Source organism: Onychomys torridus, chromosome 17, assembly GCF_903995425.1.
Source record: "Onychomys torridus chromosome 17, mOncTor1.1, whole genome shotgun sequence".
NCBI lineage: Eukaryota > Metazoa > Chordata > Mammalia > Rodentia > Cricetidae > Onychomys > Onychomys torridus.
Window position 1 is genome coordinate 55,939,561 of NC_050459.1, and position 15,012 is coordinate 55,954,572.

Sequence of the window (15,012 nt, forward strand, 5' to 3'; positions counted from 1 at the left end):
ATTATCATTTTCAGATGCCTGTTTTCTACTGAGAAAGAGAATGAAGGAGTGGATTTGGGTTGGAAGGGAAGTAGGGAAGATCTGGGAGTTGGGGGGAAACATAATCAGAATATATTGTAAAAAACATATTTTCAAGCAAAGAAAACAATATCCTTCAATCTGAAACACAAAACCAATCAGGTGGCAAAAATTAAGAGTGCCCAAGAGCTGTGGAATAATATAAATTGTATCATTTCAATCACAGATAAAGAGACATGCTGTTACAGAAGAGTTAAATGAAGAAATATTTTAATATAATGGCAGATGCCACAATACAGATGAAGGAAATTCAGAGAAGTTTGTAGAAAATGCGTATCACAAAATAAGAGAAATTGGTTCTCTCTTTGGAAGCTGTGGAGTTAGGTGAGGTTAGCTGGTGGCTTTCCATATTTCCCTGATCTCTCTAAGGCTTTAATCCAAATTTCTGGCTCCGTGTCTTTTATTTAATAAGACCATTTAGAAATTTGTCTACACCACTAGCTGAATGGCTTTCTATTAAGCCCATCTGGGTTCAAAGAACAATTTTGTCAATCAGCACCTTGGACAGGAATAGAGCACATAGTGCAGTAGAACATGCAATGCAGTAGAACACACAGTGCAGTAGAACACAGTACAGTAGAACACACAGTGCAGTAGAACACACAGTACAGTAGAATACACAGTGCAGTAGAACACAGTACAGTAGAACACACAGTGCAGTAGAACACAGTGCAGCAGAACACACAGTGCAGTAGAACACACAGTGCAGTAGAACAAACAATGCAGTAGAACACACAATGCAGTAGAACACAGTGCAGCAGAACACACAATGCAGTAGAACACAGTGCAGTAGAACACACAGTGCAGTAGAACACAGTGCAGCAGAACACACAGTGCAGTAGAACACACAGTGCAGTAGAACACACAGTGCAGTAGAACACAGTGCAGTAGAATATACAGTGCAGTAGAACTCGCAGTGTGGTAGAACACACAGTGCAGTAGAACACAGTGAAGTAGAACACACAGTGCAGTAGAACACACAGCACAGTAGAACACACAGTGCAGTGCCATGCTCAGCATCTGACAGTCCTTCAACAGAGTGGCTGAGGAATGATCATTCTGGAATGTCTCTCATAAATGTGGCAAGGGGAAGAGCTCCATGATAGGAATATGACATTGTTGTCACCACCTCTGATTTCATTACAGTGCCACATTTTAATAAGGTCATTTTATAGATAAGATGAAATAGAAGGAGACTCACTGATGGGAAGAGTCTAAAGAGGTGAGTCTACAGTAAATATTTTGGCTGGATTGGCCCTGTAAAATATCTCAGATCAGTAGTCTCTTCCTTAACTACTTTTGCTCTTTAACATAGTACCTCCTAGATTGTGATCAAAGTCTTGTGAGCTACCTCTATGTGCAGTATGTAGGCAAATATTTACATTGTGATATGCTTCATTTTTTTCTTGGTGTTTTCAAAATCAATGCTATATTAAATAAACCCTATCATGTACTATCATCAGGTAACCAGGCAAGACTTGATAAAAATGGTAGAGAAGAGTATCTTACATTCATTATTTGAATTACTCATATAGAGTAATATTTGGTACATGTATAAGGATAATATAAAGATCTAAGAGTTCTATTGTCAAGAGTTATAGATTGTGTAAATTAATATCCTACACACCACAAGGCAAAATTAATTTTATTTTTTAATGTATGCTTTGTCTACAAAGCAAATAGAATTGATACACTTGGAAGAATACATTATACTGTTTTAGGTGGAAGATTAGCCTATTGTTTTCCAGATGAATTTCTGATTTTTTGACTCCTTCATATAGTCTCCCATTGCCAGGAACATTAGGCTGCAAATCCTAAAGTTTATAGTAATTTTACTAACACCTTGTAAAGAGGCCTTGGGATAACATGGCCTTCATCTTGACCTGTGAAATCAAGCATTTATTTTGTGTAAGTAGAAAGGAAAGCTTGATCCCATTCAGTAAAAAAAACATTCTTCCTCCTTCTCTGCAGGTTAGCCAGGAAAGACGTTGACAATCAGCTGAATGAAAGGAAGCAGGTCACTTACTAATTTGATGCGGTGGCCAGGAATGGCACTGATCTCCCAGGTGCACTCTTTCCTACTTGGATACTTGTCTGGCCAGTTGGGGCTGGTGATGAGGCCACTCGGGCTGTGGATCTTCTGCTCACACTCAGCTGTGCCAATAACAATAGTGTCAGTTGGTATGGGAATCCAGTGCATGATTAGGCCAGAAAACAAGCAGCATATTTGTCCCCTGCTCTGCTGAAAGATGTCCCTTCATGCTAGCAACACTGCACCAATCACTGTTACCATTTTTATCTGCTTTGGAAAATCTGTTGCTTAACATAATCAAGCAGAGTTTGCAGTCTGAATCATTAGAATTATATGTTTGCCACAAACCACACAAGTGCCTAGAAGAAAAGGCACTTACTTCTATTTTAAACTATTGGATCAGAAATTTCAGGCTTCAGTAAAGTGCATATGTTGAAAATCAACCACGTCAACACTGATCTTGGCAAAATATGTAGTATGGCAACACAAAGAAAAGTCGATGGACTGCGTCATTTTCCATTATTTTTCTGCTACCAACAGAAACATCACTTATAGATAATTAACATTATCAAACCATTCTATGACTCATGTGTTTATATTTTCTCTCTCCTATAGTTAAATATATACTTGAATGCCTACACACCATTTTAGCTGGAAAATAAGTTAACCCCCATGTCGCTTGGTGGAATGAAGCACTTAGGTGAAGAAGAAGCAAATTGCTGCTAACCCTGAAAGGGAGCTCCTGAAGTCACTCCAGTAAGTGTCCCAGTAAATTATCATCATATGTCATTATGTTTCTCACAGTTGGTGTCACTTTGGATCAGATCACTTGATATTGGGAAGATTCTTTATTACACAGATAATACACCTGTTTCACTGCAGGACTCCCTTCAAGTCTATCCCCACAATGAATGAAGATAATTCCTGTTGCTGATGTGACAGTTTGCTCCCTAGTCCCTTCTCCTAGTCACTTTATGTTCTCACAGGAAGATTTAGCTTTTCAACAGAGGAATACAAAAAGAAGAGAATAAGTATTATGTAGCAAGAAGGTAGCTCTAAAAACTCAACGGTAGAGTACATGCCTAGCATGCATGAGGCCCATCACTGCAAAAAGATGAAATTTTGGACTGAGTCCTGGCTTCTATTGCCCATGTTTGGGTCTTCCCCCATGAAATACAGCATCTTTAGGATCTACAATCATCCACAGCAAAGTTAGATTCTCCCTGCTAAGCATTGCAAGGTGCATACTGTACAACAAGCATCAGAAAACTCAGCCCCTTTCCTGTAGTTAATCCTGTACAGATGAACTACAATAGGGAGTATCTGGAAATCATTCTGTCTAATAGGAAGTGTTCTATAAAATAAGTTCCAGAAAGCTACTGTCAGGAACAGATTTGAGCAGGGATTCCACACATAATCTGGAAAAGCTGTTTTCCCTTTCTTTGAATTACTTTACATGTCTATGAAATCACTGGGCCTTTTGTCCCAGTCTTTGATTTAACAGCATACCCACCAAGTTATAAACATCCTGTGCATAACGTAGAGAACAAAAACCCTTGCTTGCATGAAATTCTGCACAATGCATTATCTTAAAGAAAAAGAAGAAAAATAATGTCCCTGATAATGTAATTCTGTCTGAAAGGAAGGTCCATATGGATATTATGTATCATTCTAAAATATACACAGAAACCTCCTCACAGGGCTGTGATTATAGACCAATTTTTCCAACCTACACAGACCAATGGTGACAGTTACAAAAGTTGTGTTAATAGTTTTCCTTTTAAGAAAAGCTGGCCTTCTATCTAAGTAGGCAGTTCCACATCAGAGCCCCTAAGAAGAAAGAACTACATAACTGCCTCTTGTTCCCACTTAACTCACAGTAGCCCAAATTAAAATCACTTAACTAAACCTTTGGGACAAAAAAAATCTAGTAAGTTATTGTCATCCTAGTATGCTTTTCCCCCTAAACTCTTGCTCAAAATTCCAAATGGCACAGAATCTACCATTTGAGTTTTATACTTCTGATATTTAGGGGAGCATCACTCATATCTGGAATGTGTAACATATTCAGGGAGGGATATCACACCAAATGTAAACCATTTTGGAGGGGTTTATGTGTGGACAGTGTAATGAAGTCTTTCTACAAAGACCTGGAACCATGTGGTGCAATTTTGTCCAGCAGATGGTACTGCAGTGGCTTCCCTGTTATATAAAGTTAAGTCAAATGCTATTGTGTATGAATTGCAAAACTTTAGCATTGTTTAATGAGGTGTCCAATAGCATCCTGTGAATCTCCAAACACCACACACAGTTCCTTAGTTGTATTATTTTTAACTTTGGATAGTCAGCAGCAGTAGCCACTGATGTGATGAACAGCATGGAAGCTGGGTATCGTCAAGGGGAAATAATGTCTTCCCATACCTTCCTTGCAATCATGTTTGTTCTCATGCAATACAAATCCATTCCGGCACTGACACATGTAGCTTCCCATCGTGTTGACACACTCGTGCTGACAACCACCATTATCCTTCGAGCACTCATCTTTATCTAGCAAAGAAATAAAGCCCCAATTAGTGAGTAGTTTTTAAACAAAAGGATGTCGAAATAGATTCAGTTAGTTGTGGTGAGCTCTGACAAAAGACAAAATGAGCTACATATTTCCTGGTTTCTAGCATGAAATAAATACACATTTATGGTGCTGTAGTTTAACGTATCCCTTGCTTAGCTTGAAGACTTGAGTTATGAACTGTGTTTCTGAAAGTACTGGTGCAGGGTGTGGACTAAGTGTTGAGAGTATTGGTGTCAGGGCGTTTGGTAATCTATGCTGGAGTAGAAATTTCTGATAGGAGAAAGATGGCATTTTCCAGCTGATCTTTAGCATCCATTATCAATTTTTCAGAAACTGTGAAATTATGACTAGTCTGGATTAAGACAAGAGGTATAGGAAGGCAACTTCATGACTATGACAGAAGTTAAGCAAGTTTCCACGACAGGCATGGAGTCACTCAGTAATACTGTGTGGTTGTTTGTTGGGTTTTTATTAATCTTACAGATATAATTAATTACTTTGAGTATTTCATAACAGTCAAAGATAGAAATAGGCATCTTTTGTCCAGTCTAAACATGGGACTAAAGTGATGTGTTTACAACAGAGTGGTCTGGAAGATCCGTTTGTTAATAAGGCATCCCTTAAACAGCCTCTTGGTATGTGAGAAGTAAGAGAAATTTTAGAGTAGAAATGAATAGAACTTTTAGAAATAGCCAGCACATTCACTCCAGAGAATGAGGCCAAACTGGATTAGTGGGGAGCAGCAGCTCTCACAGAGTGTGACTTAGCTGTCATTCCAAGCCCAGCATATCCATTACATCAAACTGGAAGGTTGGTCCTGGTGCATGTATAGTGGCGTATCACTCAGATGTTCCTTCCACACATGAGAAGAAGAAAGGCACAGTGCCCTGATGCCTCAGGCCAGGCTGAGTACAAAGTCTGCACTCGAAGATGCTATTTCCAGCAAGAACTAGTTTTTTTCTGGCTTCAATCTGATCAACATTTTTCCCTGAAAAAGTGGCTGAGGGGAAATACATTCATCAATAATCTGAGAGCACTTTTAAAATACTTCACTTAATATTCACACTTGCATATTATATTTGGATCAGATTCACCCCATTCCCTCCCCTCTTGTTTCTCCTATATCCCATCACTGGTTTTCATTCCCAACTTCCCGTGCTCTCTCTCCTTTTGAATGCCCACTGAATCCACTCAGGACTGCCAGTATGTTTATCATCCTATGGAGCACGGGCGGCCTACCAGAGGCCACGTCCTTGGGAAAAGCTGACTTTCTTTCTCTAGCAGCCATCAGTTTACAAGTGCTCACCAAGGCAGGTAGGGCGTTGGGACCACCTCCCTCCACTATGCTGGGACCGTGTCTGGCTTGAGTTATACAAGTCTCGTGCCTTCTGTCACAGATGCTGTGAGCTCACATGAACACCTGCCCTGTTGTGTGCAGAAAACAATTTTTCTATACTTCTCCACTACCTCTGACTCTGATGTTTCCACTCTGGATATTCCCTGACTGTTGGAGTGATTATAAGATGTCCCATAGAAATCAGGAAAGCAGTAAGGGTCCGTGGAAGATGTGGTTATCCAAGGAAGGGAAGTTAGAATGTAGGTGGTATAAAGGGAGGGAATGGTGAATAATGGAGCAGAAAGTTTAAGTGGGTGTGAGATGGGAAGGCAAGGTGCAGGAGAGAGTATGAAGAGAGATCACTGACACTAAAGACCCTTGTGGGGAAAAAAACAAACAGAAAATTGCTACTGTGGAAGCTTTCTAAAATATATACATGCACACACATAAAAAGAATTCAAATGGAATTACCCTACAATGAGAAACAATGGCTTTTCTAGACATGCACAGATTTATCAGACAGAAAATCCATTAACTTACAGTTTTTTCAGACTAATTTCTTATAATTACCTGAATTGAATTGATACATGAAAATGTGTTAATTTATCTAACACAGCAGTGGCAGTAACCAAGGATGTTAATTTCTCTGGTAAATTTTCTTTCTAAAACATACCTTTTATTCTTCCCTTTAAATATAAAAGCACACATTTAAAAGCTACAACTAAAAAGAACTAGTATATCTGTGATTATTTTATTAGGTATATCAAAACTAATAGTATGCATATACTATTTTACTGTATACATTAAAATTTGAATACATTTGTTTGTCTTTAATCCTGATGGATCATTACTTGTAAGAGAACTAAATTTTTAAACAGCTTTCCTTTCTGAATAATATAGAATAAATAATAAAATTAATTTTTACTAATAAATATTAAGTTCTCTAGCAAATGTTACTGTAAAGCATATAAAATAGCTGCATATATTGTAATCTTGATTAGAATTTCACAATTAAATTAAACTCAAAACTTCTGAATTTCAATAAAAATTTCAAACGAAGTCTTGATTTGAAAAAAACCAATTGATATGTACATTAGGGTAGCATGCATATTTAATTTCCTGTAATGAGATAATTCAAAATTAATTCAATTATATTTTCATCTTATATTAGTATTCAACTAATTAAAATTATGTAAATTGTAAAATTATTTCGTTCTCAAAGAGATTAGTCCATGAAGTAATGCTTTACAGATTTAGGAACATTTTGAATAACAGAGAAGCATGTGATGGTAGAGTTTTTCTTCTGACTATTTCTTTATATTTAATTCAGAGAAGTGTTCCTTGAGGACAATCATACAATATCAGACTTCATCACATCTCTACCATAACACAGTCACTTTAGGCACTTATAGATGGTAGCTCTCATGTTTGCATGCACATTTGCTTCACTATAGGTGCATAAGATGTGTAGGGTTATACCCAGATCTCCACTCACAGTCTATAATCTACAACTTTTTAGGTCATAAACTCATTAAACAACTGTAGGATGGAAAAGATTCTACAAGGTACAATCTCTGTCACTTATTTATACTTCCTACTGTCATGCAATTATTTCTACAATGCTACTGTGAGATCCTTCTTTGTAGTTTTGAGATAGTTCATGAAACTGTCCCAAGGCTGAGAGTTCTGAGACAGAGCATTTTCAGTGATTCAGTTTCTATGGTCAATTTTTTTTTTCCGACAGTATTTGTGGTGATATTTTCAGGACTATACTTTAGCAAATCTCTAAATTAAAAAAAAGTGAAAACAAAAATTTTCAATTTTGTAGAAAGTATAGTATCTCTATGATCTTCATACTTAATTTTTTAAAATAAATTTAGTTATACTGAACCACTTAACACACCATTATATACTCTTGTATATATTATCATGCTCAAAGCACTATGAGAAATCTAGAATTTTTTTCAATGCAAATACCCAGCTATTGAAAGGCACAAACTCCTGTAGTTTAGCATCTGAAAGATTTTCAGTTGCCTGTTCATCCTCCTAACTCTTTATCTGCTGCCATCCCTTGTTAGCACTCTATGAGAATGGCTTATGTCAAATAAATCCCTACCTTCCTTCCTAGAGCAAACATAATACTTAGTTAACAGGAAGACCCAGGAATCTAGGTGCACAGTAAATATGCTCATGCATACAAACCCAAAATGTTTTAAACTCGAATCTGACATATTTCTAAGAACTTTCAATGAACTCAAAATGAACATTGGTATTTTACTGTCTCTAACAATTATTGGGGACTTTACCAAGTGGCAATCTATCAAGGAAACAGAAAGAATCCTTTTTCCTCATGCTCTAAGCATGCTTAGTGTAACACATTACAAATGCCAATTGTCAAGGTCATGGCTGACTCTTATGGTTAAGCAAATGGCTAGCAGACCAAGATAAAGTAAGAAGTAGATACACTGTGACACGGGGCAATGTAATTAACTCCTCAGATGTCTCTGTTCACAAATGTACACAATAGCAGAGTAGGGGCTGTAGTTGCCTTTTGACATTAATTAGTCAGTACATTCAGCAACATCACTTCGATGTAATAATCTTTTCTAAACTTTTTCAAAATTAACTAAAGCCATATAATTTATATATGCTATTTTTCACCAGAGGAGTGACATCAAGACTAGTATCAGGGTTAAGTCTATCAAGGAACTTGCTTCATAGCGAATTAGCAATTATGGATGCTGCCAAGGGATATGGCCACTTCACAAAACTCACAGAGCACACATGATTGCGTGTGCCGGATCTCGGGCTGTGTGTTACAGGAGTGAAACAAACGCAGTTTACACGTCAGTGCTGCTGTCCTTACAACATGTCTCTCCAACTCATAACACCTTGCCTGGCCAACAGTAACGATTTTCAATTTGCGAAGAATTTATAGAGTAAAAGATACTTTGGAGTCAGGATCTGTTTAACAAATCTTTTAAACAATTTTTAGATAAAATGTACGTCTAAAGTAACATAAAAGATTCTAGATGCTTTGAATAGTTTACAGAATTCATTCATTTCATAAATTCAACTTTTACCATAAATATTTAGACAGAACTAAGGTAGACAGGGTTATCTCCACCCAACCACTAGATGGCTTAAAAACTTCAGTGTGTACAACATTTGCAAAATGGATAGGAATGAAATTGTCTTCCTTTTATTAGACTAGGGCATTAAAACTATACTTTGAATAATACAAGTCTTAAGTGAATGGTTGAAAATAATTTTAAAAGGTCATTAAATTTGAGCAAAAAGGTGGAAGGAGAACAAGGGAGCCAAGATCTCTTGTGTTTTCAGTTCACTCTGACTCATGGACCTTATGGACCATTAACTCCAACTACCCTGAAAACTGCAAGGGAAAGCTGGACATTGTCAGCCTCACTCATTTGACGCGAGAAAAGGTGGCGCAAACAGACTTTCAATGAACTCAGTCCAAATGGCATAGTATCAAAACAGAATTGGGATTCACTTGTGTTAAACTGGTTGTTAGCTACAAAGGCACAATAGATTTCTGTGGTAAGGTTTATTATAGCTTATTTTTGAAGGCCAGAAGAACAGTTTCATAAAAAGTGAGTCTGAAGCTGAGAAAATAAGATTTACTCATGTTTATAGATTTGCAAAAATTAGGGAGTATTTTTATATTTCTGCTCTTTATCTGCAAATGCACTTTTAATTAATTTAAGGTTCACTAACAGTCACAAACCATTAAATGTTAGGTATTGTTATATCTATAGAAAACATAATTTAAATTACATTTCCATATTTCTATTGAAAGCTATATAAAATTATACATGATATAAATTATATATTTTTATAATTGCATTTTCCCATACTTACTACAAAGATTTATGTATAAACAAGACAAAACATGACTTTGATTTCATGTATTAAAGAAATATAAAGCTGGGCGGTGGTGGTGCACGCCTCTAATCCCAGCACTCGGGAGGCAGAGGCAGGTGGATCTCTGTGAGTTCAAGGCCAGCCTAGGCTACCAAGTGAGTTCCAGGAAAGGCACAAAACTACACAGAGAAACCCTGTCTTGAAAAACCAATATATATAAAATGGGAAAAAACTTATGCTCAAATGAGCTCACATTATCTGAGGCAATAAATATTATTTGGAAAATCTGCCAGTTTGGAGAAGTCTGGTGTCATTATCACCATGCACATGTAGGGAATAGCCAGTATGTTGAAATGTTGTAGTCCTTGTACCAGAATTTGCTACAATATTTAAACTTACATAAGAGCTATTATTTAGGGACAGCATTTCATCTAGGTCTGTATTATTAATATACGAGCACTGTATTAATCAAGCTGTTAAACCTAGCCCAGGCATTGCACACACCTCCAACTTACAGAAAGCAGTGAAGAAGTGGTAACAGTTAAAATCAATGCACACTGAAAGAGAGAGACTCACGTACATACATCACGTGCACACTTATACCTGAGAAAAAATGTGCTTTAAAGCCCTTCTTGGATACAGTGTTGTCTGATTTGAATTCAATCCTCATGTTGTTGAAGTGGGAAGTGATCACTTCAGGTACATCAGCTCCACAGAATTTGCCATGCAGTTTAGACTCAGAGGAAAGGCCGCTCCAGATCTCCACAAAGTCATATTTGCAAACCTGGACAAACATGGTTGTCATGATCACCAATTAGAGAGAACCAGATGATTGACATTTGTGTTAGAAATGGTTTTTGTTTGGTAGTCCCATGGTAGTCCTACTGGGATTAACACATACAAAACAAGTGCAGCAGGAATCAACTGTGAGCAGAGGGCACAAAAGTTCTAGAAGTTCACTGTGAAAAACCTTGTGGAGTGGCACGGGCCCATGTCAATTCATAGCGTGTGTGTATCTTTTACAAAAATGCCAAAATACGAGGATAATTAAGATGAGCACTTGTCCAAAGATGGTATCGATGAAAAGAAGATAAGCTATGGTTGCTACCTTTGTTTGATTTTTATTTTACATTTCAGGATGAATGTGAAAGCATTTGCCAAGTCTTATCTAACACTGAGGACAAATATATAAAATTCTGTGATACATTTTTCCTGGAATGACCACTATCAATAGAAGTCATCCTTTCCATTTTGGTGAATAAAAAAAAAAAAAAAAAAAAAAAACTATGTTCAGAGATTTCTAAAAAACAGTACAAAGGTATACTTACTACAAGTGTTTGTGTTTGTACTTGACTAACAGTCCCATGTTGGGTTAAGAGCAAGTGCTTATCCTGTAAGCATGATGATACTCTACCGAACAGCACTGAATGTAATGCCAAGGAATAGCTAGACAATTGGTGTGTAGTAATAAAATCCTGTCTTTAAAGCTTATTAGAAGGCTCTTGGTTCTTCATTTCCTGCATGGTTAGGTACTGTAAGTTATTCTGTAGGACATCTACAGGACTGTAAACAAATGCTAAATCTCTTCAGTGGAATAAGCCATGGATTTGTTACAAAACGAAGTAAGATCATCTGAATTATTTACCTAGCATTAGGAAGATATGCAAGAAGCCAACTGAATGCCAAGTATTTTTAAGCAATTTTATAGCCACTAGCAGATGTTTCCACAGTACACTTTTCCCAGGCTTTAACAGAGCATATTCTAACAGAGCATATCTTGTGTGAACAACTTTATTATATAAACGTATAATTAGCAAGGTTTAACAATGCATACGATTGAACCCTGGGACATGACCTGTGCTTTGAAATATGTCAACTCGAATCACTAGGGGTTTTTGTGATATTAATTAGGTGCTAAATAAACAAACTGCTACTGGGAAGAATGAAGTAATTTTTTGCATACTTTTTAAGACTGTGATGTTTGTTGAGAGAGAACTCCATTCTAAAAGAATGTTTCAGATGCTGAGGTTTTTTGCAATTGACTTTCTTCTGGAACATCAATACAGAGAATGAACTGTGAAGTTTTGACTTATTCTAATGTTCTACAAGTCAATGTTTTGCTTGGGTCTTTTATTGCAAACAGTTAAGTTATCAACCTATGAAAATACATAGAATGCTGAGATGGTATTCCACACAGTAACACCATTTTAAGTCTAAGAATTCTGGCATATGTTAATGATTTTACAGCCAGATGTTCTGTGAATAGTGGCCACTACAATGTGAATAAGGCTCCCTAGAACACAAATCTGCATGTGTATAAAACCACCTTTGTTCCTTCCTCCTGCACACAAGCTCCTTTGCTCCTCACATCATAAGTCAACTCCAAATGTCTCCCCTGTTGCAACTGATCCTGCAGCAATAACCATGATAGTGGAGCTGATTCAACACTAAGTCTATATCAACTCAAAGGCTGGGAGAGAAGTCTTATTTCTGAAAAGTGTGGATCATATAAAAGCTTTTCTAAATGTATTATAAAATTAATGTTTTCATTTCAATATTACCCTGATTTGAGATAATTGTTAAAGAAGATTATGGTGTCTGTGGATTAATATGTTAAGAGGTTTAGTTGATGCCTATCCCATTATTTTTCTCAGGTATGACATTAGAAAATAATCTAAATAAATCTACTGGTGTGTGTGTGTGTGTGTGTGTGTGTGTGTGTGTGTGTGTGTGTGCGATCTTCATATGTGTGTATCTGTAGGTGTGTATGCACATGTATAGGCCAGATTTCAATGTCAGTTACCATTTCTCTTGAGCTGTCTACTTCCTTTTCATGACTGAGTGTTTCATGACACCTGAAGGGCCTCTCATCTTGGAGTCCCCAGTGTTGGGACTGTAGCATGTGCCACTGTGTCCTGCTTTCTGGGCGGGTGCTAGCTATGGAACCTAGATTCTCATGTTTGCATGACAGGGACTTTCCTAAATCAGCTATCTTCTCATCCCAGCTGATTAACTTTTATGACTCCACAGTTCCCCCAAATACCTACATTTACCTCCCGAATGCCACCCTCCACATTTAATTCAAAGACTCTGAAGGATTTTTTTAATGCATAAAGATATCTTTACCATTACAAGTTGAATTACTAAGGAAAAGGTTATTTATAAGAAAAAGAGAGGAATAGGGAGAAAAAGGAACAAGAGCCAAAAATAAGTACACCAGAGAAGTTGTGTATAAAACCTACAGAAGAACCCCAATAACAATGGCCTGGGGCACTCATACTTTACATTTCTGATCCCAGGTTTTGCAAGTTTCAGTAGGCATACAGAAAAGGAAAGATAATTTTCATTATTAATTTTTCGTTATACTCAGTGGAATTAAGTCATTTCAATTAAATACAAATCTGGAAATAAAAAGGTTTAAATAGAAAAATGAGATATCACAGGAAACAGATACTTCTAACCATATCTCTAAAAATGATCCAGTGAAACCAAAAATCCAGCAGACATTTTCTAGCTGTCATTACTAAGCATTGATTTACACTGAATATGGTGTGTCTATGGATTGCTCACAGACATTTCCAAAGAAGTGATTTCACGAGTTTCAATGTGGTCATATGTCAAAAACTGAGCCTTCAGTTCAGTAAGCTTTATTTTGAAAAGGAATAATTATGTCACCTAAGTTTATATTTTCTTAGATTAATATTTTGGTATCTAAACCATGAGCACAGTTCACAATGAAAAACTATGTACATATGAAAATATATCAATTTCCAAAAGTTAGAATATATTGCATTCTCATAAGTGGACACTTTTGTTCTGATTCAATTATTGTTTGTTTCCCACTTATTATTTTTCTAGAAATATTTATGTTATACGGAAGCATATCTTAAATACTATATAGTTATTTAGTGAATTGTGAGAATATTTGGATATTAAATTAACAGAAAATCCCTCAGGTAACTTTCAATCTCCCATAAATATATAAATCTCACCCTCCAGCAGAATCATAAGAACTTGCTGGAAAAAGCAGTGGGGCAAAGAGGAGGACATTGGGTTGGGGATTTAGTTCAGTGGTAGAGCACTTGCCTAGCAAGTGCAAGGCCCTGGGTTCGATTCTCAGCTTAAAAAAAAAAAAAAAGATGAGGACATTTACATGAATGTATCACATTCTCTTCCTCCTTTTGAGTTGGTCAGATTGACTATAGCATTCTCAAAATATGATAAAGATGGTGTCCACCTTGCTCACTTACTTCATTGCCTTCCAATTCGAAAAACTCAAACTTCACAGAGATTCTGTACTGACTTGGCGCGATCACTTGCCACACACAGTTTTTGTTGGGAGGGTACTCTTTGGGCCAGCCAGGTGTGGTGATGGTTCCATTGAGCTTTGTAAGAAGTCCTCCACAAGCAGCTAGAAGGGAAAAGGAAAGAGTACTCCTTAATGTAGGCGCCCATCTCAGCACCTCCCCTTCAACACCTGCCATATCAGCTAAATGTGAATCAGTACAAGACCTGCCTATGACATGCCAGGCTTTGGCTTGAAGCTGCAGACACCAAGAAGAATCCTTAACAAGAGTCATGTCCCTTCAGGATTGGTACCCAATGTGCTCTTTTGAAATACTGAAGGTGAACCTTCTTCTCAACTATGCCATTTTCATTTCTGTATCTAGTACAGAGAGGAGGCTGGTAGTTAAATATGTAGGATGGAGACTTAAAAGCCAAGCATGAATTCAAACTGTTAAAGAGATAAGGAGGCAGTGGCATTTAAAAAAAAAAAAAGACATCAGGAGGCACAGCATCAAACATGAAGCAAATAGTTTTACGACTTACATATAACCATAGCAGATAACAAAGGGCTCACTTTCAGAAGACTTACATTTTGGTAGTGAAACTCTGAAATATATGACTATAAATTGTAAATTCTGTGAAGATGAAACAAGATAATTTGACGGGAGGGAAGATCAGCCAATACACTCTGCCTTTCCACTGAGGGATGAGGCCTGTGTGAAATGGAGGAAGGAGGCTTGGGAGATGGCTCAGAGCTTAAGGAAACTTGTCGCTCTTACAGAGGACCTAGATTGAGTTTCCAGCACCCAGATGGTGGCTCACAAT

General features: G+C 37.1%; 1 protein-coding gene across 1 annotated transcript in view; it reads right to left on the reverse strand.

Annotated features, from left to right (window-relative positions):
- Tll1 (tolloid like 1) overlaps positions 1 to 15,012 on the reverse strand; it is a 176,378-nt gene that overhangs the window by 14,014 nt on the left and 147,352 nt on the right. Inside the window, exons 15-18 of the mRNA XM_036166488.1 lie at positions 14,151 to 14,311; positions 10,504 to 10,684; positions 4,532 to 4,657; positions 2,105 to 2,232 (exon numbers count right to left, since the gene is read on the reverse strand). Coding sequence (XP_036022381.1) covers positions 2,105 to 2,232; positions 4,532 to 4,657; positions 10,504 to 10,684; positions 14,151 to 14,311 — 596 coding nt within the window. The remainder of the gene's footprint in view (positions 1 to 2,104; positions 2,233 to 4,531; positions 4,658 to 10,503; positions 10,685 to 14,150; positions 14,312 to 15,012) is intronic.